Source organism: Melopsittacus undulatus, chromosome 4 (assembly GCF_012275295.1).
Source record: "Melopsittacus undulatus isolate bMelUnd1 chromosome 4, bMelUnd1.mat.Z, whole genome shotgun sequence".
Lineage (NCBI taxonomy): Eukaryota > Metazoa > Chordata > Aves > Psittaciformes > Psittaculidae > Melopsittacus > Melopsittacus undulatus.
Genome location: NC_047530.1, coordinates 4,233,632 through 4,255,108, shown reverse-complemented (window position 1 = coordinate 4,255,108; position 21,477 = coordinate 4,233,632). Strand labels below are relative to the sequence as shown.

Sequence of the window (21,477 nt, the reverse complement as noted above, 5' to 3'; positions counted from 1 at the left end):
AGTTCCCAGCTGACAAAGAAACTTGACCTCTAGGCCAACTGTTCCCCTTGCACACAGGACGGGGGGAGGAAGGATGCCACGTGCCTTCTCCCCACTGTCAACCAGATTTGGATGTAAGCAGCAGCACAGTTGACACATGAGCGAGCGGAACACAGCAGACACCAGCAACAAAAGGTATCACCCAAGAGAGCTCCATGGGATATAGCATTTCTCTTACAAATTGCTTTATTACTGGGGAGGAAACCTTGGTCTTCTCCCACATCACAGGAAGTAAAGCAACTAAACCACAATTTGCTAACATTCTACATTGAAACTGAGAAAGTTACATGAAACACTGCTCTTCTGCAACACTATCAGCCTCCAGGGCCCTACTACTCCATTAAGTGCCATAGCTTCAATGAATTCAATCGAGTTGCAGTTGAGGTTTGGGGGTTTAAAGTTTCCATCTAGTCCCCATCTCCTACTCATTCTTGCAGCATGACTGCTCTTAACACAGTGTAAATAAATGTAGCTTGGATGAACCCATAAAGGGTAAAGTGTTGCCTTGTCAGAATACCTGGAATTAGTACTGTCCCTTGGTTATGGACAAGGACACTGTCAGGACTGCCAAACCTGGGCACACGTGCATGGATGCACACAAAACTCCAGCTACCCAAAGAAAGTAAACGTGGAAGAAGCATCTGCCTCCTTCAATGCCAGTTCTCAGGAGATACACCACAGAGCCCACATCTTAGCTTAAAAAGCAGTGTATTAACATTACCTATAGTCCAAAACCATATTTCTATACAAACTGGGATGAAAGTGAAACCATTCCCAGATAACAAAGTAAGCCTTCCAATATCATTCATTCATTTTAGAATAAACTGTTTCAAAAGGTGCATAATGCTTTAGGTAGAGAAGCTGCTTCTGGAGTCTTGATACACAAAGAAAATGATTCTGCCCCATTTCAGAGCACAGGGATTGAAATGGCTCATCACCCTGTCCTTTAGGTCATCAATAACATTAAAACAAAGGCATAACTAAGTATTGATAACTTGCCTGCTCTCAGCAAACGACAGTTTTAAACTATAGCAAATGCTGGTTAAGAAAATACAGACATTTTCTACACACCAACTTATTCTTGCACTGATGAGGGACAAAGCTTTAACAACAAGGCATAAGAGTATTGACTCATGCTTAGATCCTGCCTCAGGCAGAAAATGAAGACATACCAAACCTACATTTTGATCCAGTACAGTGGATACCACTTAACTGCAGTTTCACCATGTAGGCAACATAACAGACTTATCATCTGTAGAGGAGTCATCAGCTCACTGGTGAGACTTTTCTAGAGCAGGCCAACTAAATCCAGCAAATCAGCCTAGAATCAGGTCTGAGCTGCTGACTGCTTCTCTGTAACAGCAGAGGATTGAGAGATAACACTCCAAGTAATCTTCTTTAATGCAATATGCATTAACCTAAGAGCAGCAGCACCAGAGTGAGTGCTGCACCTGATGCTACTATACTCACTGTAGCTTTGCAACTGACTTACATGGTGATGACAATAATCTGGGCCCAAATCTTTGGACCAGTTCTTCTGGGTATCAAATCTGGCAGCACAAGACTAATTTTTAGAGACGCTGACTTTCCTGTCCCACCTGAAATCACCGGAAGCTACAACTTAGCTGTGCTATAAATAAAACCAGAAAAGAAGCTAAGAATTGATGAGCAAACTCTGCAAGTGATGTTTTCAATCTCTTTGTGTCTCTTTTCCTGTCTGTGGCACAGAGGTAGCAGTTTTAAGCCAGCAGGGATGGAGGAGGACTGTTAATGCTCAAGCTATGGGCAGCTTTAACCTGCTGATAAGGCTCATGGCTAAGGTGCCTCCATTGTTTGCCTTTGTTTTGTCTACATGGACAAACAGTTTACAGTAAAGCTTGACCACAGAGTGCACAGCAGAAGGGAGCCTTGAGCCTCTGTTCCACTAGACATTACTATAGTTCAAGTAGTCATATAAATAATGAAATGGATTGCTTCACTGGAAAGAACTTTGTAACCTACAAATACAAAGCAACACCCTACCCCTTGGTGAAATGTGTAATACAGCTTTCTTAGTTCTGTACACACAGTACATACAGCTGGCTTTACATAAAAGAATCCTGTCTTGTTGTTGCTTAGAACATAGATTACCAACTGGGGTAAAGGGAAGACAAGAGAAAGTGCAAAATTGCCCACTGAACCTTTCTGCTCCAGTTGGTACCTCTCAGATCTTTTATGAGCTTTGTGTTCTTTTAAGAATGATCACTGCGAATGAACTTCAAGCCTGTGATTTAATATCCTATCACTTCTGAAAACAAAACAACACTGTCCACATAACACAGGCAGCTTTTGATTGTCACACATCTTCACAATCCCGTTTCTTCTGCCCATCAGATATATGGAAGAACTCTGTTCCTGTAAGGCTTCCTTTAAGTCTGTAGCAATCTGATGTCCTGGCTCTGCTATAGGTTTATATCCAACCATGCCCAAAGTGTCTCTTCACTTCCAAACTCCATGAGGTTCTGGATAAATGATCCTAAAGGTCAAGTTGATCCTTGCATCTCTAGAATGATATTCCTTAGGCACCCGATGCTGTGAAGTGAGATTAGGGAAAAACAAACAAACAAATCATGAGCTTGTGTATTTAAAATCCAGGTAAAAAACCTTCATTTCCTGTGATGGCTTTTTATTAACATTTCAGGAAAGCAAAAGCTTCATGTTCTGACTGCTCAGAGCCACTGAAAACAAAGGATTCTTATAGATTATTGTAGAGTTGTTAAATTAAGTTGCAACTTTTCTATATTCCAAGTTCCTAAAGGGATTTTGCTCTTTTCAGCCGCAGGCTGCAACCTTCATTGCTGAACTTCAATGCTGGAACTTCTGAGCTGACTCCCATTACATCGCTTAGGACTTGAAAGAGAACCCATTGTTTAGGTGGGTGCTCTGAAAGAAGTATTAAAGGGCTGGGAAACAGCTTGTGTCACTGGAAGCAGAATGTCCCATACCTCTATGGGAGTGCCTCATGCATATTGAGAAAACTGCATTGCAAGTAAAGCACTGTGTCAAGGAGTTCTTACCTGCCAATCCTCCTGGGTAGCTCCTTCCATCATCAGCAGAGTCCCATGATCAAGTGGGATTTTTAGTCTTTCTACATAAGTATAGTCTCCATTCTCTTCCTAAAAAGAAACATTAGACACTTAAGAAGCAGGCAAGTGCATTTGGTAGAAAACCAGCCCTCTATAGCAGAGCTCAACAAAGCCGTGATGGGAGAAGAGGAAAGGGAGCTCTTAAGAGATCAAGAAGTCTAACTAAACCTCTCTGCCACCATATTCCATAAAGAGCTCAGGAGCTGAGCATTTTAAGGATGAAAGAAGCCATTGTATCTCACTACCTGTAAAATACAGGTTGAGTTCAACAACAAGTTCCTACATCCAATGCAAAGGCTGCAAACCTTTTGGAAACATCCACTCCTGAAATAAAGAGTTGTGTGTGGAGACATCATTCTGCAACAGCCTCCCTGATCCCAGCAGTTTACTACTTCATCGAAAATACACATCTTCCTCCTGTTAGGAATTTGTCTTGATTTGGACATTACCTGTTACTATCATCTGTTAGATGAAGAACTTTTCCTATCCAAAGAAATCTCCTCTTCCTTGTAAAATAAATTGTCTTAAATTGTATCATCACTGAACAAAACAGACTGCTCAAATAGAAGACAAATAACTGGTGAACTTATTAAGTCTTCAGATGAAGCACAACTCTTTCAAAGCACAAACACTAACTGCTTAACTAAGTTAGCCAAGTTTAATTGTGCAGTGGCCAAACTTGATGCAGGTTTGTCTTTTTTGTAGCTCATGGCTTGCTGAAAAGCTCAAAATAAGGAGGTAAAGTATCAGCTGCTGGGCAAATTATGTCCTGGACTTAAACTGTAGTGATAGGACAAGGGGTAACAGGTTTAAACTGAAACAGGGGAAGTTCAGGTTAGATATAAGGAAGAAGCTCTTTATTGTGAGGGTGCTGAGGCACTGCAACAGGTTGCCCAAAGAAGTTGTGAATGCTCCATCCCTGGTAGTGTTCAAGGCCAGGTTGGACAGAGCCTTGGGTGCCATGGTTTAGTGTGAGGTGTCCCTGCCCATGGCAGGGGGTTGGAACTGGATGATCTTAAGGTCCTTTCCAACCCAAATCATTGTATGATTCCATGATTTTCAGAACTGGAAGTGTGTGTGCCTATAAGAGACACAGACAGCAAGACAACTGCAAATCCTCTAAAATGCAAAAGAGCTCAGCTGGGATCAAATCAATTCCTGTTAATATAAAGCATCATTTGATGTAATTCACTCTTTTGTCACACCATTACCCTTTCTGCTCAAGTCTGGGACCACAAGTCACAGTGTGACAGAGCAAGGCTATTCAATACTGCTGGTGCAACTGGCAGCACTGGTTGTCGATTGTGTATTTGTGCATTTCCTGGGGACAGCCAAGGGCCCAGGTCTGTACCAGTGATTAAGCTCACTGAGCCTTTAGAATCAGGGAGTGTTGAAGGTACTCAGAATCCCTTGTAACAGATATTCTTTGTAAGGACAATGCAAAACATACTTTCAAGCTCCTAGAATTATTAGCCCTTATGTTGCTCTATGAAATGTAAGGTAGAATGCCAAAAATGTTTTCTTAAACTTCAGAGGAAACAAGGACAAAATCCCTCAAAAATAGGCATTATAAACATGACTGGTGATGAAAGGCAGAGAAATACCATTGCATGGCTGTTTTCTGTTTCACAGGATTACATCATTCCAGTCTGTGGATGAAGAGTGGACTTATTTTTATCTCTTGCTCATCTTGATTAAAAAGGATAAATGATGTAGGAGAAAACATCCTATTGTCTTAGCAAGTCAGTATGGAAACCCAGTTACCTTCTGGTTTAAATGTGACATCTCTGAGCTTAGTTTTACTTAGAAGAAGAGATTTTGATGTCAGTTGGTTTTGCAGAGTTGGCAAAGTCAGGCAAATAGGTTTTCCTGTCTTAGATGTTGTTACTAATACTGTCCATCCAATCTCCTTCCAGAACTCTCATCTGTAGAGCTGATGTCAGACATAGAGAAAGCCCAGCTGAGTTTGAGACATCAAGAAGTTTATGAAGGAAATTTATTCTTGATATCTAAAGAAAATACCATTTTTCTTTAAATATTGGTAACAACCACTGAAAGAAATACATCAGGTAACTTTTATATGGTCAATTCATAACTCTATATATGTATTACAAAACCAGATGCTTCCAAGAATGGGTCTAGTAAAGCAACTGTTCTGCTTCTTAGTATATGAGAATCTTGAGTTGCACATCGAATACAATCCAAACTTTACACTGTCTAAGTACACTAGTTAGAACTTCTTTTGTATGCTTAATTCAAGTAGCTACATTAAATAAGTGAGGAAAGGTCAGCATTAGTTGATGGGAAGCTGTTAATATAAAGTCTGTAAGTATTCCTGGATCCCATCAAGGTTAATTTTTCTTAACATGGCATCAAAATCAAGAAGGTTAAGAAAGTAGTTAAAGATTTATCTAGTATAAATCTATATCAATCACCTAAGTTTGTTTCTTAGGTCTCAGGCAAGCGTATTGAAATAGCAGCAGGAAGTGGGTTCTGGATAGTGTTATTATAAGGAAAAGTAAATGGAAACATCCTGTAGAAGAATGTATAAATAATAATGAGGTTATACATGCAAATGATGCAAAAATTAGTTTCAAAGGCTAAAGTCAGCTGCCTTCATGGAGAATGCTGGCTCTCAGTCTTCTGCTTTACCTATTATAAAGAAAATCCCCCATACTAAACTCCTAATCTCCTATTTTTCAGACTTCCTTCTTGCTTGCATCCCCCTTTTCCAGTTTATTCCTCTACCTCCAGCTGTGGGAACAACCTCCTCCACAACAAAGTGGTCTCATCAATCAATACTTCTGGATTTTGCCTGTTTATTCTCACTGCCTCTGATGAAATCCTCACTGCAGCTCTTTTCTTTATGGATTCTGTAAGAATAAGCATCAGTTATATTGCCCTTTCCCCACGTAATCCACTTCCCTGCCTACACAGGACTATCTTTAAACTCCTCCAGCCTTTCTGCAGCTGACCTAGCAGCCTGCAAGCCAGCTCTAAAGCATTCACATCTTCCTCTCTGCTTGTCTATAACTGCCCAAGTCCTGCCACTATTGGAGGAAAACACTCCTCCTCTGCAGCCACTGCTGTCTGCAAGTCTCTTTAACACCAGTCTGAAAGTTTAATCCTGATCCAGGCCTCTGTTTCTACTGTGCTCCATATACTCCCATGTTCATCTTAAATTAGGCCTGTTGGGACATGAAGGGTTATTTTTCTGCTGTTTGCAAAAGTACTGAGAGATCTTTAACTTCTGCTAGAATAGCTACTCAAGGACAGAGTGGTTTAGTGTTTCATTTGAAGGACAGACCCATCTGAAGGCTGATTCTCAGAACATCATGAACATCCTGTTATTATCTAACACACTTGTGAATCTCCCTCCCTTCCCAGCACTCACCAGTTTCCTTGGTTACAGATGGAAGAAGGGCAACTTGACAGCTGGCTTCCTAACTCCTTCCACAGTTCACACAGCACTTCATTGCACAACTGCACCTTATAGTGTCCTTATGGTACCCAGACCTTTGTTAGAGAGCAACTCCCAGTGGGATGTGGGAGCTTAGTGAGACACTAAACATCATCCTTCATCCTGAACTAACATTTCACACTCAGCTTCCAGAAACACCTCATGAAATAACCTGACATTGTTTGAGTTGAATAGAGTAAGTAATACTACAAATGACAGTGAGAATGTATCCTAAAGACCCAACTTCTCATCTAGGTGAAATCAATACCTGTAGAGTAGGACAACTGTGTCATGTATGAGTGGGACGTGGGACCTGAGGCCGTGTGAAGAACAGGACAAGGTCATGATGCAGTGGTGACACATGCTGCGGGCAAGCACGAGAGAGGACTTATTGACTAAACCAATACACTGAGTGTGGATTGTGTATGAATCACAGCTCTAAACCAAAGCATTCATCTTTTGGTTTCAGTGTAGGCAGGAGCTACAGCGATGGGGGGGGGGGAGGTAAACAAATAGGCAATAAAAAGATTAAGTAATTTACTAGAAGCAGAAAATAAAAGGAACCAGATAACTTCACCGAAGGCTTGGATCTATCAAGCAAGCATCCAGAAAACCCTAGAAACCATTTAAAGCAAACCAGATAACTTCACTGAAGACTTGGGTGTACCAAGCATCCAAAAAACCCTTGAAACCATTTAAAGCAAAGGCAAAACATCAGCTACAACCACACAACGGGTCCAAATAAACAGAAAAGGCAGTATGTAGAAGAAAGAATGCTCAAAAAAAAAACCAGCTCCAGGGTGTAAAGTTTCTGGTATCATGTTCATTTCCATAAAATCTCCTTAATTCCAGTGGGGATTTTAACTCCCCAAATGTATTTGTAGCTTGTTTCACACAGATCAGGCTGAGATCTGAGTAAGAATTATTTCTACTTATTCACAAGGGATGCCTGTTGATGCAAATATGTTACGTACGTCTCTATATGCCTTTACCACCTACTATATGATGAACACTTATTCATCCAGTACAGCACTCACCAAAAAGGAAAACAAAGGACTGCACCTTTCCTTCCCCTCACCATTGAACAAATCCGGTGGCACTTAACTAACAAAAACCAACCAATCAATAGTACTGATTGTCTCTGCAGTTAGAGAAAGAGGATTTTATTCTCTAATAAGTTCACTTCAAGATACAATATGGAAAATAATTGCAACATGACAAGAAGTCTCTGAACACTGTGATCTGGTGTTCTTCAATAGCCCCACAAGGCATTACCTGACTGGTGGTACATACTGTTTTGTACCCAGTACGTGATCACACACAGGCAGCCACTTTAGTTCTCTTTTTTCCCAGTAACATTTATTCACAGTGAGCTTCTATCACAGTATTTTTCGTCTTGTATTTTCACTGCATCATTCCATCTTTCATCTCAAAACACTTAAAAGCATATGAACAGAGGAAAATTAAGGCCTTTGAAATTCTAGAATTTTAAATACTGGAATGTTGGCCCTCAAAAAGGTTTAATTTTGAGGGGATAAGGATTTTCTTCCCCTTTTCCTCCTTAGTGAAAACTAATCGTGGCAAACCTGATGTACTGATACAGGCAGATTACAAACCAGGGAGAACCTGGCTGCCTGTGATGACTGTTAATCCAAATCCCTTTTCCCTAGAGTACATTCTTCTTCCTCTAACTTGCTTTTGAACAAAGTCACGATCAAATATCTACGTTGAACTCTCTTAATAAAAGGGAGAATGCTGCATTACAATAGAGTATGAAAATCACTTCTTCAGCGGTATGGCCTGAAAGGTTGTAATTTCCATCAAAGCCTCTTGTAACTCCCACTTGGCAAAGCATGAAGTGTCATAGGATGCTCTCTGAAAGCTGCAGGCTTTAGGACTGTGCAAAGAAGACACAATGTGTGCCATGTGAACATTAAGTATGAATTCCTTCAGGCACAGGATGCAGTTAATAGCAATTTATTCAAAGATCACCCTGCACGTGGGGATCATACCTTAGGAACAAGTATAGCACACTTGCAAAAGTAATACACTTCATAGGTAGGAAGATGCAGAAAGATCAGGTCAGAGGCACTGAAGAAATAAAATGTGGAGAGCTTGAGGGATACACCTATGGAAAATCATCAATCTTAGGAAGAAAATGGAAGAAATCATGCTCTACAGATCAAAGAAGGCAGCGAGTTATGAATGGCACAGACAGCTTCCCCCTTTGCTCATAGTGGTGTCTTTACAGAAAATAGAACAAAAAGACACCTTGCTCGAGAACTGGGTTTGATTTTTAAGAGGGAAACTGCAAAGTTTATACTGAAACCTAGGTGGCTTTGATCCTGATAAATCGAAGGGGAGCACATGTACTTCTAGAAGTTAATCTAAGCAGCAATTACAGTTTCCCAGAGGAACTGAGCTTTCCAGCTGACATTGTGTTATCATCACAGCATACTTACTCATGCTTTGCCCAGTGACATAATGCACTGATGCCCGCTGACATAATGCACTGGTTATGTGATCTCATGCTCGGGGATTAAATTCACTTCAGCCAACATAATTTACAACTTAGAGAAGTGGTAAAAAATACAGATTGTTTTCTGGATCAAATTCTGACCTTTTCTGATCACAGCTAGCTGACCAAGGTGACTCTGGATGGGCAGACTTCAGCTTGTCAGCATACATTTATCCAATAGGCTGATAATCATCACCTTTCTGCATTACTCACTCAGAATAAATAGCACTATAAGCAGACAGCAAACTCTGTCCCAACATTCTCAAAGCCTACACATGCAGAAAAGACACCTGAAGCAGGATACCCTAAAATGAGGCCTGTATTCACAACACATGAATGTGTGATTTGATTCCTTTACTTGGATAAATACCAACTGCAAAATCTAAGTATTTAGTTGGCTTGTAAACACAGCATTCCCAAACACAGTGTTTTATCTAGAAAGAGTATTCTGTATTGAATTGCCAAGTAGTTCCTGGAAGGATGTTCCACACATGCCTCCTTATCAAAGTAAAGATCTGTGTTTAGTCTATGAAGTAGGATGCGACAGTTATCTAGATCTCCCCTCTGTCAGATTAAAGCCATTCCCCCTTGTCCTGTCACTACTTGCTCTTACAAGAAGCCCCTCCTCAGATTTCTTGTCTGCCCCTTTAGGCACTGGAGCTGTTCTAAGGTCTCCCCATAAGGAGCCTTCTCTTGTCCAGGCAGAACCAGCCCAACTGTCTTAGCTTGGCTCCAGAGCAGAGCTGCTGCAGCCCTCACAGCATCTCCATGGCCTCCTCTGGACCTCCTCCAACAGCTCCACATCCTTCTTGTGCTGTTGCCACACAGCTGGACACAGGACTGCAGGGGGGTGGTTGGAGGGGGGACAGGGGAGTGTCTTACCAGAATGCAGCCAAGGGGGATAATCAACTCCCTTGACCTACTGCTGCTCCCAGTCCTTTTGATGCAGCCCATGATAAGGTTGGCTTTCTGGGTTGCAAGCACTCACTGCTGAATCATGTTGAGCTTCTCATCAACTGGCATGACCAAGTCCTTCTCCTCAGGGAGGCTCTTAATCCAGTCTCTATTCAGACTATAACTGTGCATGGGACTGCCCCAACATTGGGCCCACATTTTCCCTAGACTTTCTTTTATCCTGGATGTACTTATGGCAGCTTTTCTTATTGCCCTTACTGTCCCGGACAGCTTTAATCCTATCAGGGCCTTATCTTTCCTAACCTGATCCCTGGCTGCTCAGACAATTTCTTTGTATTCTCAATATTTTAGGGAAAAGAAACACGCTCTTTCCTTCACTCACTCTCAATCTGAACACACACAAGCCAAAATGCAAATATTATTAAGAGGATTTTTACTTACAAGAGCAGTCAGAGCTACTTTTCATCCCACCTACACTATGCATTACACAGTGATGAAGAAAATGGTATCAACTCTTTGGTTCATTTACACAGTGAAAGTTCCCTTCTATCATCACTGATTGCATTTTAAGTAACACAAAAGGCCCTTATCTGTGGAGAAGAGTGCCTAGGTTGCAATTTCACTGCACATTATTAGAGTGGTCCCATTCCCATTCTCAAGACATCACATTCCATGCAACAGATTTCCGATCCCTATGCTTAGTCCACAGAACTTCACCAGTTGTGCTTTTATTAACTACTATTAAACACTTCCAGTAATTCAGTTCACTAACCAGGGTGAAAATACTAAACATATTTAGTAACTATATTGCTCTCTCAATGTGATATGAACACTCACAGGGGAGGGTTTCTTCCTCATCTCAAAGGTCCGGGTAGCACCAAAGCTGAGGGAGGCAATGACAGGATTTTTTCCTAGTGATGGCTCATCATCACTGTGCCAGTCTACACTGTCCTTCTCATTTCTGTAGAGGTTGCAGAGAAGAGAGTTGAAGGTGTAGCCAGTGAACTCTTCAATGCGCTCCTTTAGCATGGTCAGCAGAGGATGCCACTGTAATCAGCACAGCAGGAGTAGGGTAAATACAAAGAAAGAAGGCCATCAGCGGGTAACATAAGAACATAAGGGGAAAACAAAATACACTGTACTTTAATCACAATAGACCTGAAACCAAACAAGTGCTCCCAAATAATTCTATTTATATTTTCAGTAAAGTTGAAGAATGGGTTTTCTGCAAAACATGCATGTTACCTATCACTCAATACTACATCATCTCTGAAAGCTATGAAGCCAGTCTGCCATTTGTAGTAAGTAACATAGCCAGCCACCCCAATTAACTGAAAGGTGAGAAAGTCCATAGAGTAAAATCTGCTTGAACTGACCATGGATAAACACTGGGAGTTCTTAACTAACACAAAAAGTGTGCAACTCTCCCATGCATACCTGGCTTTTTACCCTTCTTGTCAAGCTACAGGAGTTTAACACAGATAGCTGATAACATCTGAGTTACTTGGCCATTGCTGATAGGCATAGATCATCCAGAAAGTTGTAATCAGTGACTAAATGATCTCAATTGCTGCATGTGCTGTCACAGAACAAGAGACAACAGTTTGCCTAACAATGTCATAGCATAGTCCTCTGTCCCCACTCTGCTGCTTCTTGAGCCCAAGTCATCACCTCTTGGGGTTTAGACTTTGACATTCAATGGTTCTCAAAACCAGTGTCACAAGTCCTGGATTTCATCCTTCCCTCTGCTAACATCTTGCTGTGCCCATGGCCCCCAGCAGCTCTGTGCATTCCTGTGTAAGTCAAGTGCAGTGAATCATTATTTAATGTTACAAACCTACATCACGACTTTCATCTGTCAGAGTGCATTTAAGTGCTACATAAGTTTATATAAAAGAAGAAAAGCCAAAGCCAGTGCAGGCCAGAAGTTTTGTCTGTTATATAAGAAAAAAAAATTTATCGAGAGGATAAAGAACTGATTCCAAATCTCCCAGTGCTTCACTGGCAGAAGAAGATACAAGCAGCAGGAACTATATCCCAGTATCCACCTCTAGTAATTGAATCTGCACCACCTTCTTACCGTACTTACCCATTGTTTAAAGGATTTATAACCTATTGGATACACTGCAGGAGCCCCAACATAGCATCTTTCTCTGTTAGGGGTATTTCTAGCTAAGTGACCCTGATCAGAGGGCTGGAGTGCCTCTGCTCTGGAGACAGGCTGAGGGAGCTGGGCTGGTTCTTCCTGGAGAAAAGAATGCTCCTTACAGGGAGACATTAGAGCAGCTCCAGTGCCTAAAGGGGCTACAAGAAACCTGGACAGGGGCTTTGGACAAGGGCCTGCAGCGACAGGACAAGGGGAAGGGCTTTAACCTGCCAGAGGGGAGACTGAAGATGAGCTCTTAGGCTGAAGCCCTCCCTTACAAATGCACATTGAGTAGGTCACACAGAACAATTTGGAGTTTTGTCCAAAGCTACAATAACTCAAAAGCAGAACTTTAAACTCCGGACTGATAACTTCCTTTTGCCAATGTTGAGCAACTAAATCATGTCATTCTCAGCATGGGACTCATTAACACTTGTTCTATGAAGTTGTCCATGGTCCACTGGAATCTGTTGCTGATTACAAATGAAATGCTAATACTCCAGATAAAACCAGAAGATAGAGGGAATTCTTGTGTCTGAATATTTGTAAAGGATTTCTCTGTGGATTATAACAGAAGAAAACTGTAAATATATACATACATTTGGGTTTGGCTGCATTGTTATCCTGGAGTACCTGTAAGGAAGCTCCCCATACCAGGAGGTAAGCCTTGGTTCTTCAAAAGATACATCTAAACAATGAAAAACGGAAAAACCTTCTCAGTTGCCTTATCAAAAGGCTTGAAAACTGAAAGATGATGAAAAGATGAAGTGGGAAGGACTGCAGCACCAATGGGCATTACAGAAACAGAATGCAGCAAGGTTGGAGAAGTAATATTTTGTCAAATCATAGAATCATAGAATGGTTTGGGTTGGAAAGGACCTTAAGATCATCCAGTTCCAACCCCCTGCCATGGACAGAGACACCTCACACTAAACCGTATCACTCAAGGCACCATCCAACCTGGCCTTGAACACCGCCAGGGACAAAGCCTCCTGGGCAACCCATTCCAGTGTCTCACCACCCTCACAGTAAAGAATTTCTTCCTTATATCTAACCTGAACTTCCCCTGTTTCAGATTAAATCCATCACCCCTTGTCTTATCACCACAGCCCCTAATGAAGAGCCCCTCCTCAACATCCTTGTAGGCCCAATATATGTGTGTGCTCTATTGAAACCAAGTTAAAAGTACTTTCAACTTCTGAAAAGACTATCTTGGTAGCTATTTCTCATGCTTCACAGGTAATATTCTGTATTATATGGTACCTTTATTGAAAGCAAATATTGATGTAAATACAGATGTTGAAGACATTTCCCAGCCTTGTCCAGTAGCTACTCTGATACATTATTTTACATCCTTTCCTGACTGAAGAGAAATCTAGCTGTAACAGGTGCCCCTTAGTGAATAAATCCAGAATAGCAGCCTCTTCACTTCCTGCATACTGGACCTAATAAGCAAAGATAAGGGAAAAGAAACCTGCTCTGCTGGGATTATAAGTGAGAGAGGCAAAAACTAGTCCTGGTGACAGAAACCTCAAAGAATACAGATTTTGCAGCATCACTTGGAGACAGCATGAAGGGATGGAGTACAGGCTTCATCTCAAAAAAGAGTGGGAAAAAGAACTGGAGATGGCAGGGGAGGCAGCAAAATGCAAACGTTTTTAAGATAGGCAATTTTAACTTGGAAATATCTTATTTAATTGGCAATATGAACATGGTGCTAAGAGTGAAAAATAAGCTGCAGTACTCCTCAGATGCACATCAAAAACCTAGAAGGAAATGTGTAGGAGTGGTAATATGTGAACAGAAAACCAGTGATAAATAATGCATGGATATTGGTATGGAAGTGACCTGGAATGACCTGAAAAGTTGGTCTACACACTCCTTACCCTGTCTGATGTGAGTTCGCTGACCCCAGGGTATGTCTTGGAGGAGCTGTTCAAACATCCAATCTGCTTGGTCTGAGTCAATAAAGCCAGGAATCAAATGAATCCTAAGAAAAAGATAAAGAAAAGATGGAAGGAATATATACTTACAGAGATGCTTTGATAACATATTCTGTTTTCTAGGACCCCCAAAGGAGCTAAGAATGGCTGCAATGCATCAGAAGAAAAAGGCAAAGCCCAGTATCTATTTCTGACCACAGCCAAAACCAGGTATGAAGTAAAGAACAGATGGTAGCAGGAGCTCCTGATGACTCTTCCCCTCACTAAATACTTCTAATTGGTTATTAAAACATATAAAAACCTATGACACCACCAACAGACTATGAGTCTCACAATCAGCCATATACTGTGTAAAAAATGGCTTTCTTCTGCTTGTTATTTACTTCACATCTGATAAATTAGAATCACAGAATGGTTTTGGTTGGAAAGGACCTTAAGATCATGCAGTTCCAACTCTGCCATGGGAAGGGACATCTTCCACTAAAGCAGCTTGCTCCAAGCCCCTGTGTCCAACCTGGCCTTGAACACTGCCAGGGATGGGGCAGCCACAGCTTCCCTGGGCACCCTGTGCCAGCGCCTCAGCACCCTCACAGGGAAGAGCTTCTGCCTAAGAGCTCAGCTCAGTCTCCCCTCGGGCAGGTTAAAGTCCTGTCCCTTCAGGCCCTTGTCCAAAGCCCCTCTCCAGGTTTCCTGTAGACCCTTTAGGCATTGGAGCTGCTCTAAGGTCTCCCCTTCAGGAGCCTTCTCTTGTCCAGGCTTAACCAGCCCAGCTCCCTCAGCCTGTCTCTATAGGAGAGATGCTCCAGCCCTCTGATCAGGGTCACTTAGCTAGAAATTCCCCTAACAGAGAACCCTAACACTAACCTGTGCCAGCACCTCAGCACCTCAGCACCCTCACAGGGAAGAACTTCTACCTAAGATCTAATCTAAATCTCCTCTGTTAAAACTTGAACCCATTGCCCCTCGTCCTAGCACTGCAGTCCCTGATGAAGAGATAATCAGATAGCCTTGATTATGGTACTACAAATCAACAGAAGTAAATGATTGCCCTCTATTCACCATCCTCATGCTACTCACTACTGCCATCCTACCCTCTCTTTTCCAAGCACAAGAACCTTGGAGTATTTAACCTCCCTTATTTTTACATTTTCATGTGTGTATTTTGGCTATACTAAGAGCAGCACTCAAAAAATTCCAGCCCCTGTGGTAGGCTGCAGAGTAGGAATGGCACTGACAGGAGTTTACTCTCACATGTATTCAGTGCTTCAAAGACATTACAGTAAGGATACATAGCAAAAGTACTAAAATCATTATTAACTTTCCACAAATGTATATATTCCAACAATATATTACAAAAACAAACTCCAGAAATGACAGAATATCCCAGCTGGCTCTTGATCTTTTCTCTTTCCAACTGGTTAAAGCTTTTACTTTTCAAACTGGTATAAAAGTTTATTTATAGCTTGAGAAGAAACCAAGATGAAAGCTTTGAAATAAGTGCACAAAAAGATACTATATCCTTGGTGTTTTTTCCACTATTACTAAAATCTATCAAATTCAGGAGAAAAGGATTAATACTGATATTGCAGCTAAGTCAGCAAGTAAAATAAAGTGCATTTTAGTTAGGAGGAATCACAGAACAAGCAGGTTTTGTTTTGAAGTGTTCTGAAGCTGAAATAATGAAGGCATAGCATGGAAGCAAAAGGGACAGCACTAAAGTTATCAATCTGCCTGATGTTAAATGCTTTGTTAGATTAATTTAAAACAAGTTCAATTTATAGCTAAAAGGTTTTGGTATCTCTTAACAACACAACACAGACATCAGGCACTTGCTAATACAGAAACTCTTAGCAAATTTCAAGCAGCAACTTACTCTGAATTAAAACATATGGACAGAGCTCCTTCTCCTTATTCTGGATGAGAAGATCAGATGCAGTACACCCTGAATGTTAAGTTCATACTCAAAGTAATTCCAGAAGTAGTCTAAACAGAATACACACAGGAAGGGCAACGTGCACCTGCTGGAGTCACAACACTCTACAGAGTAGGCTTCGGAAAGCTGAGTATCACCACATCTTCCTGCAGTAGCTACCAGGTTTCACCCACTTACCTAGAAATGCCAGTTGGTACTTTGCTGAGCTCATACACACCAGGCTTGCTGAGGATGTAGAAAGGAAAGAGGTATTAGATGGACTGACAATAAGAAATTATGTTACACTGAGCAGCATGGGCTAGAATTGTTGTAAACCTGGACTATGGAAAATCTTCTGAGGACAGGAGGGGAGGGGAGAAGTGAAAGGGAAAGGGTCAGAGTAAGGCAACAAGGGGGGTGTTGAGGAAGCAGATGAGTTTGTGTGCACTTCCTGCCTCTCACTCTAATTTCACCAAAGGCTCAATACGCAGTTTTAGGGTGCTAGAGATGAGTAAATGAGGGATGTCAAAGGGAATCTAAAGGAGACAACCATACAGGACTGCACCCTGACCACTATGTTTGTGTCTGTAGTCACACTAAGAGAACTCTACCTAAAGATAATCAAACTGAGGCAAATTTCATTTCCAAAGTCTGTAACTTAACCATACACCACCACACTGTCACACTTCATGACAAAGCTATTCTGAGATGATCCCCGTTTCAACACAAAGGGTAAGTGATCTATGAATAGCTTCACTATGACACTTACTAGCAGCTACTTTTCCAAACCTTCAAAGGAAGTGCTGCTTGAGTTGCCATACCAGCTGTATTCCTGAATAACAGTAATCTCCAGCATAGCTTACACAGGGACTGTTCTACGAAAACATATACTGCCAACCAAAAGAGACATATTTGCAGCTCTGTTGATCTAGAATGCCCAATTGTTTGTTCTTCCTGGCTTATAAAGCTACACTAAACATGTAAAAACTCATTTACCCAGACTTGGACTCTCATTATTACAAACTCAGTTCAGGATAAAAGGGCTGAAAGTCCACATTATCTACTGGCATTTCTTCCAAAGGCATGGCAGTAGTTAAGTGGAGAAGGAATTCTTCTCCAGTAGATACCCACTGATTCAGAAGACAGAAAACCAACAAAAGGCCAGTTAAGTCAGCAGCATACTCACTCTATAACACCTGCTTCAGGAACTCTGCACTCTACCTGAAAGAGAACAAGACAAGAGATGGTGAACATTAAACATTAAAACACCTGGCATGTTCTAGTCAAACTAGAACTATTTGCAGTCTCTAGTGACTCTATATAGCTGCATAGTGATATGTCAGTGAGACAAACCTACCTCTGGACACCTGGTAAGCAGTCATGTCTCAATGACTCCCTCTATGCCCCAGAAACTCTTAAATGCAGCTATTCCTGCAGTGATTTTTAACAATCAACTGCCCCCTAAAGGACATTAATTTCTAAATTACTTGGATCATTACAATACTTGCTATTCATCAACTCTAACCCCCCAAAATCTTATCCTTACATTTGGAAGTAAAAATCTAGAGCAATTATAGGAGGGATAAACAAATCCCAGGCCTCAGACAATGAGCAAAACACAAGACAGAGCAGACATTAAGAGCTGACACTTGTCTGCACAGGCTGAGATAGCTGGGTTTTGTTAGAACAAAAACCAAACACAACAGTTTAATCCAGCCTGGATTATCATTCTGGCTGTCTCAGGGATCTATACTTCTCTGAGCTCAGTGCTGAGATGCAGGAGCTTCTGAGTCAAGCAAGCAAGAGGGTCAAAATACAGAACTATATAGATACCAAAGCTCTGCCACAGGGTAAGAGAATCTTCCCGACCATCTATAATCCTTCCAGGCCAAGAAGACAGCCTTTCAAACACTGTGTCTTATAGACAAACAAACCCCACGCTCCTCTCTTGTAACAAATAAGACAGATATCCTAACTGAGGGAAAAAAACAAAGACTCCAAATCCTTGCACCATCCTGAATATTTAGGATAACATATTCTTTTGGCTCTCTGAAAAACAGTAGCTATGAACAGGTACACAATGAAACAAAAAGTCTGAGGCTAAAAAGAGGGGATGTAACTTTCTGTTTGCATATATGTAAGGCAGTTACAAACTGCCTGGTAGAAACTCAAAGCTGAGCTCAGCTGAGTTTTTAAATAGCCTTTAAACATGAAACTATAACCTCAAGTGTGATGATTCCTATCATTTGTACTTTAAAAAAGACGAGGTTTTGCTCGTTATGATGTACTTTTTACCTCTGATGGCTTTTCAAATACAAACTGCTTCTGAGTGTGAGGCTGATCTTTCCTCACCCATGCTGGTCTGGTGTCTGCAGGGACAAGGTTGCTGGCAACAGGTGCCTTGGATGCTAAAGCAAAGAGGATAAGGAAACAAGAGGATCCCATGAAACAGAATTCCACCATACAAAAAATGACAGTTTGGAAGAAATTTGTGGAATCATTCTTTAAAGTATTGCTCTGTTTGGCAGAGACTCTGGTCACACCAAACCCACATTACATAGAAGTTAAAGCTGCACAGAAACTGGAATTTTAATACATATATAAATATATATATTATATATATATGTTATTTAAAAGCAAAACATAAATCATCATCTTATCAGAAAGGATGCATCTAGAACCTTCCAGTTCTACCATGAACACCTATTACATACCAGGAGAAATCTTTCCAAGCAGCTAAACCCCTCTATGGGTTTTTTTTGAGGTTTCTTTAGGTAACAAAAAGGCATTTCTCTGAGAAAAATACTTAAAATAAGATTTTGAAACTAGGGAGAAAAGTACAGAAAAGCAACTCAGGCAAATCATTTTATGTGTTTTATTTACACAAAACCATGCCAAATGCAAGGGCCTACACTTGGGCTGCATCAAAAGGAGCGTGACCAGCAGGTCAAAGGAGGTGATCCTGCCCCTCTACTCTGCTCTCGTGAGACCTCACCTGGAGCATTGTGTGCAGTTCTGGTGTCCTCAACATAAAAAGGACACGGAACTGTTGGAACAAGTCCAGAGGAGGCCACGAGGATGATCAGGGGCTGGAGCACCTCCTGTATGAAGACAGACTGAGAAAGTTGGGGCTGTTGAGCCTGGAGAAGAGAAGGCTGCGTGGAGACCCCCCCTTAGGAACAGGTGGAATGAAATGCACACGTGACAGAAAGCTCACAGGCTTCCTGTACAAGTAAAAATAATGACTTTTTTCAGAGTTAAAAAAATCCAGCTCAGTCTGCAGAGAAATGGGAGGTTTACTGGGTATTGTAGTCTGGGAAATGGAATAGGGTGGTTTGATCACATTCACAAAACAAAACAAACCAGTCCCTGTTGGAGCAGCTCTGCTCTGGAGCCAGGCTGGGAGAGCTGGGCTGGGGCAGCCTGGACAAGAGAAGGTTCCTGAAGGGGAGACCTGAGAGCAGCTCCAGTGCCTAAAGGGGCTGCAGGAAAGCTGGAGAGGGGCTTGGGACAAGGGCCTGTAGGGACAGGACAAGGGGAATGGCTTTAACCTGCCTGAGGGGAGACTGAGATGAGCTCTGAGGCAGAAGCTCTTCCCTGTGAGGGTGCTGAGGTGCTGGCACAGGGTGCCCAGAGAAGCTGTGGCTGCCCCATCCCTGGCAGTGTTCAAGGCCAGGTTGGACACAGGGGCTTGGAGCAAGGTGCTCTAGTGGAAGGTGTCCCTGCCCATGGCAGGGGTTGGAACTGGATGAGCTTTAAGGTCCCCTCCAACACAAACCTGAGTCCTCCAGCAAAAGAAACCACCTTAACGCTGTGTTTGAACCCCTGACCATCAGCTGCCTCAGCGAGCCAGGCCTCCCGCTCCATGACACCGCAGTCAGACACCTCCAGACCTCCCTATGCCCGCGGGAGCCTTCGGAGCCCCGAACTCGCACACCCAAACCACGCCGCTGCTCTGCTCCGCGACCCAAACTTCCACCCGGCCTTGTAGAGGCTTTTCAGGCTTCACCGGTCACTTTCCGCCCCGGCCCACACCGCTCCCAGCGCTGTTTGCTCAAGGCAACCCCAGCGCTTCCCTGCAGGCCGGACCCGCTCCTCCGCTGCACCGGCTACAGAGCCCAGCACCGAGCCCGGGCCCCGCTCACCACAGCCCGGTGCCGCTCCGCTCCGTACCCGTGCTCCGGGCCTTGCACGCCGCGGGGCCGGCCCAGCCGCCCTGCACACGGGCCCGCTGCCTCCTGTCCGCCATGCCGCTGCCTCAGCCTCCCGGTGCAGCGCCCGCCCGCTCCGCCGGAGCCGCAGCCCGAGCCGGGGGTTCCGCTGCCGGCTGAGGGACCGAAGAACCGGCAGGACCGGCCCCGCACAGGGGGGTCTCTGTAGCTGAAATGAAAGGGTTTCTGTTCAAAACGTGGCACCTCGAGGGAGGAGACTGCTTTTAACTGTGTAAATTACACCCCTGTTGCCCCTCGAGTGGAAAGCAGCAGTATGCGTTTGTAAAGGGACACCAGAATTAGCCCTCACTCGGTGCTGAACCCGTTCTGCAGCAGCAGCAGGCACGCTATGGAACTCCTTCCCCCTTATTTCCAAGCAAGGGAGTGAAAAGTCAGTCAGTGTAGAACTGCCTATAGCGAGGAACACCAGTGCTTCCCTAAGAGCGTACAGACCTTGAGGAAAGGGAGAAGGCACATGAACCACTGGGATCAGAGGAGTGACAACTTCAGAGGGATCAGGGAGGCCAAAGCAGTTTTGTGAAGCTCAGCCGTACAAAAGGTAATAGAATCATGGAATGGGTTGTGCTGGAAGGGACCTTAAAGCTCATCCAGTTCCAACCCCCTTGCTATGAGCAGGGACACCTTCCACTAGAGCAGGTTGCCCAGAACCACATCCAGCCTGGCCTTGAACACTGCCAGGGATGGAGCATTCACAACCTCCCTGGGCAACCCATTCCAGTGCCTCACCACCCTCACAGTAAAGAATTTCTTCCTTAGATCCAATCTAAACTTCCCCTGTTTCAGTTTGAACCCATTACCCCTTGTCCTATCACTACAGTCCCTAATGAAGAGTCCCTCCCCAGCATCCTTATAGGCCCCCAGCCTGAATCTTCCCTCTTCTAGTTCAGAACCATCCCCCCTCATCCTACCACAACAGGCCCCACTAAAAAGTCTCTCCCCATCTTTCCTATAGGCCCCTTTTAAGTGAAAGGCTGCACTAGGGTCTCCCTGGAGCCTTCTCTTTAGGCTGAACCACCCCAAACGCTCTCAGCCTTTCCTCACAGGACAGATACTGCATCCCTCAGCTCATTTTTGCGGCCCTTCTGTGGACATTGGTTCATTACAACACCCCCTGAGACAAGACCCTTGCCCACACTGACCCTTACGCATTGAATATGTGTACTCTGGTCTTCAGACGAGAGACTGTT

The 21,477-nt window shown here is 43.0% G+C and overlaps 1 protein-coding gene across 1 annotated transcript; it reads right to left on the bottom strand.

Moving 5' to 3' along the window:
- Window positions 1-207: 207 nt before the first annotated feature.
- ALKBH3 (alkB homolog 3, alpha-ketoglutarate dependent dioxygenase) lies at window positions 208-20,310 on the bottom strand. Its single transcript, XM_034062648.1, has 9 exons — window positions 20,232-20,310; window positions 18,354-18,466; window positions 17,245-17,279; window positions 16,257-16,304; window positions 14,090-14,193; window positions 12,803-12,891; window positions 10,895-11,104; window positions 3,096-3,194; window positions 208-2,610 (listed from the first exon to the last, which is right to left on the bottom strand). Exons 1-9 carry the CDS (start codon window positions 20,305-20,307, stop codon window positions 2,518-2,520), a joined length of 867 nt encoding a protein of 288 aa, XP_033918539.1. The 5' UTR covers window positions 20,308-20,310; the 3' UTR covers window positions 208-2,517.
- Between the last annotated feature and the right edge of the window lie 1,167 nt (window positions 20,311-21,477).

What these genes read in the sequence shown, in the direction of transcription:
- ALKBH3 (XM_034062648.1), bottom strand. Translation starts at nt 20,307, where the DNA reads ATGGCGGACAGGAGGCAGCGGGCCCGTGTGCAGGGCGGCTGGGCCGGC. An exon ending in TATTTGAAAAGCCATCAGAG is followed by an intron (nt 17,280 to 18,353) that starts GTAAAAAGTACA and finishes GTTCTCTTTCAG; the next exon opens with GTAGAGTGCAGAGTTCCTGA. An exon ending in GCGAACTCACATCAGACAGG is followed by an intron (nt 12,892 to 14,089) that starts GTAAGGAGTGTG and finishes TTCATTGTTTAG; the next exon opens with ATGTATCTTTTGAAGAACCA.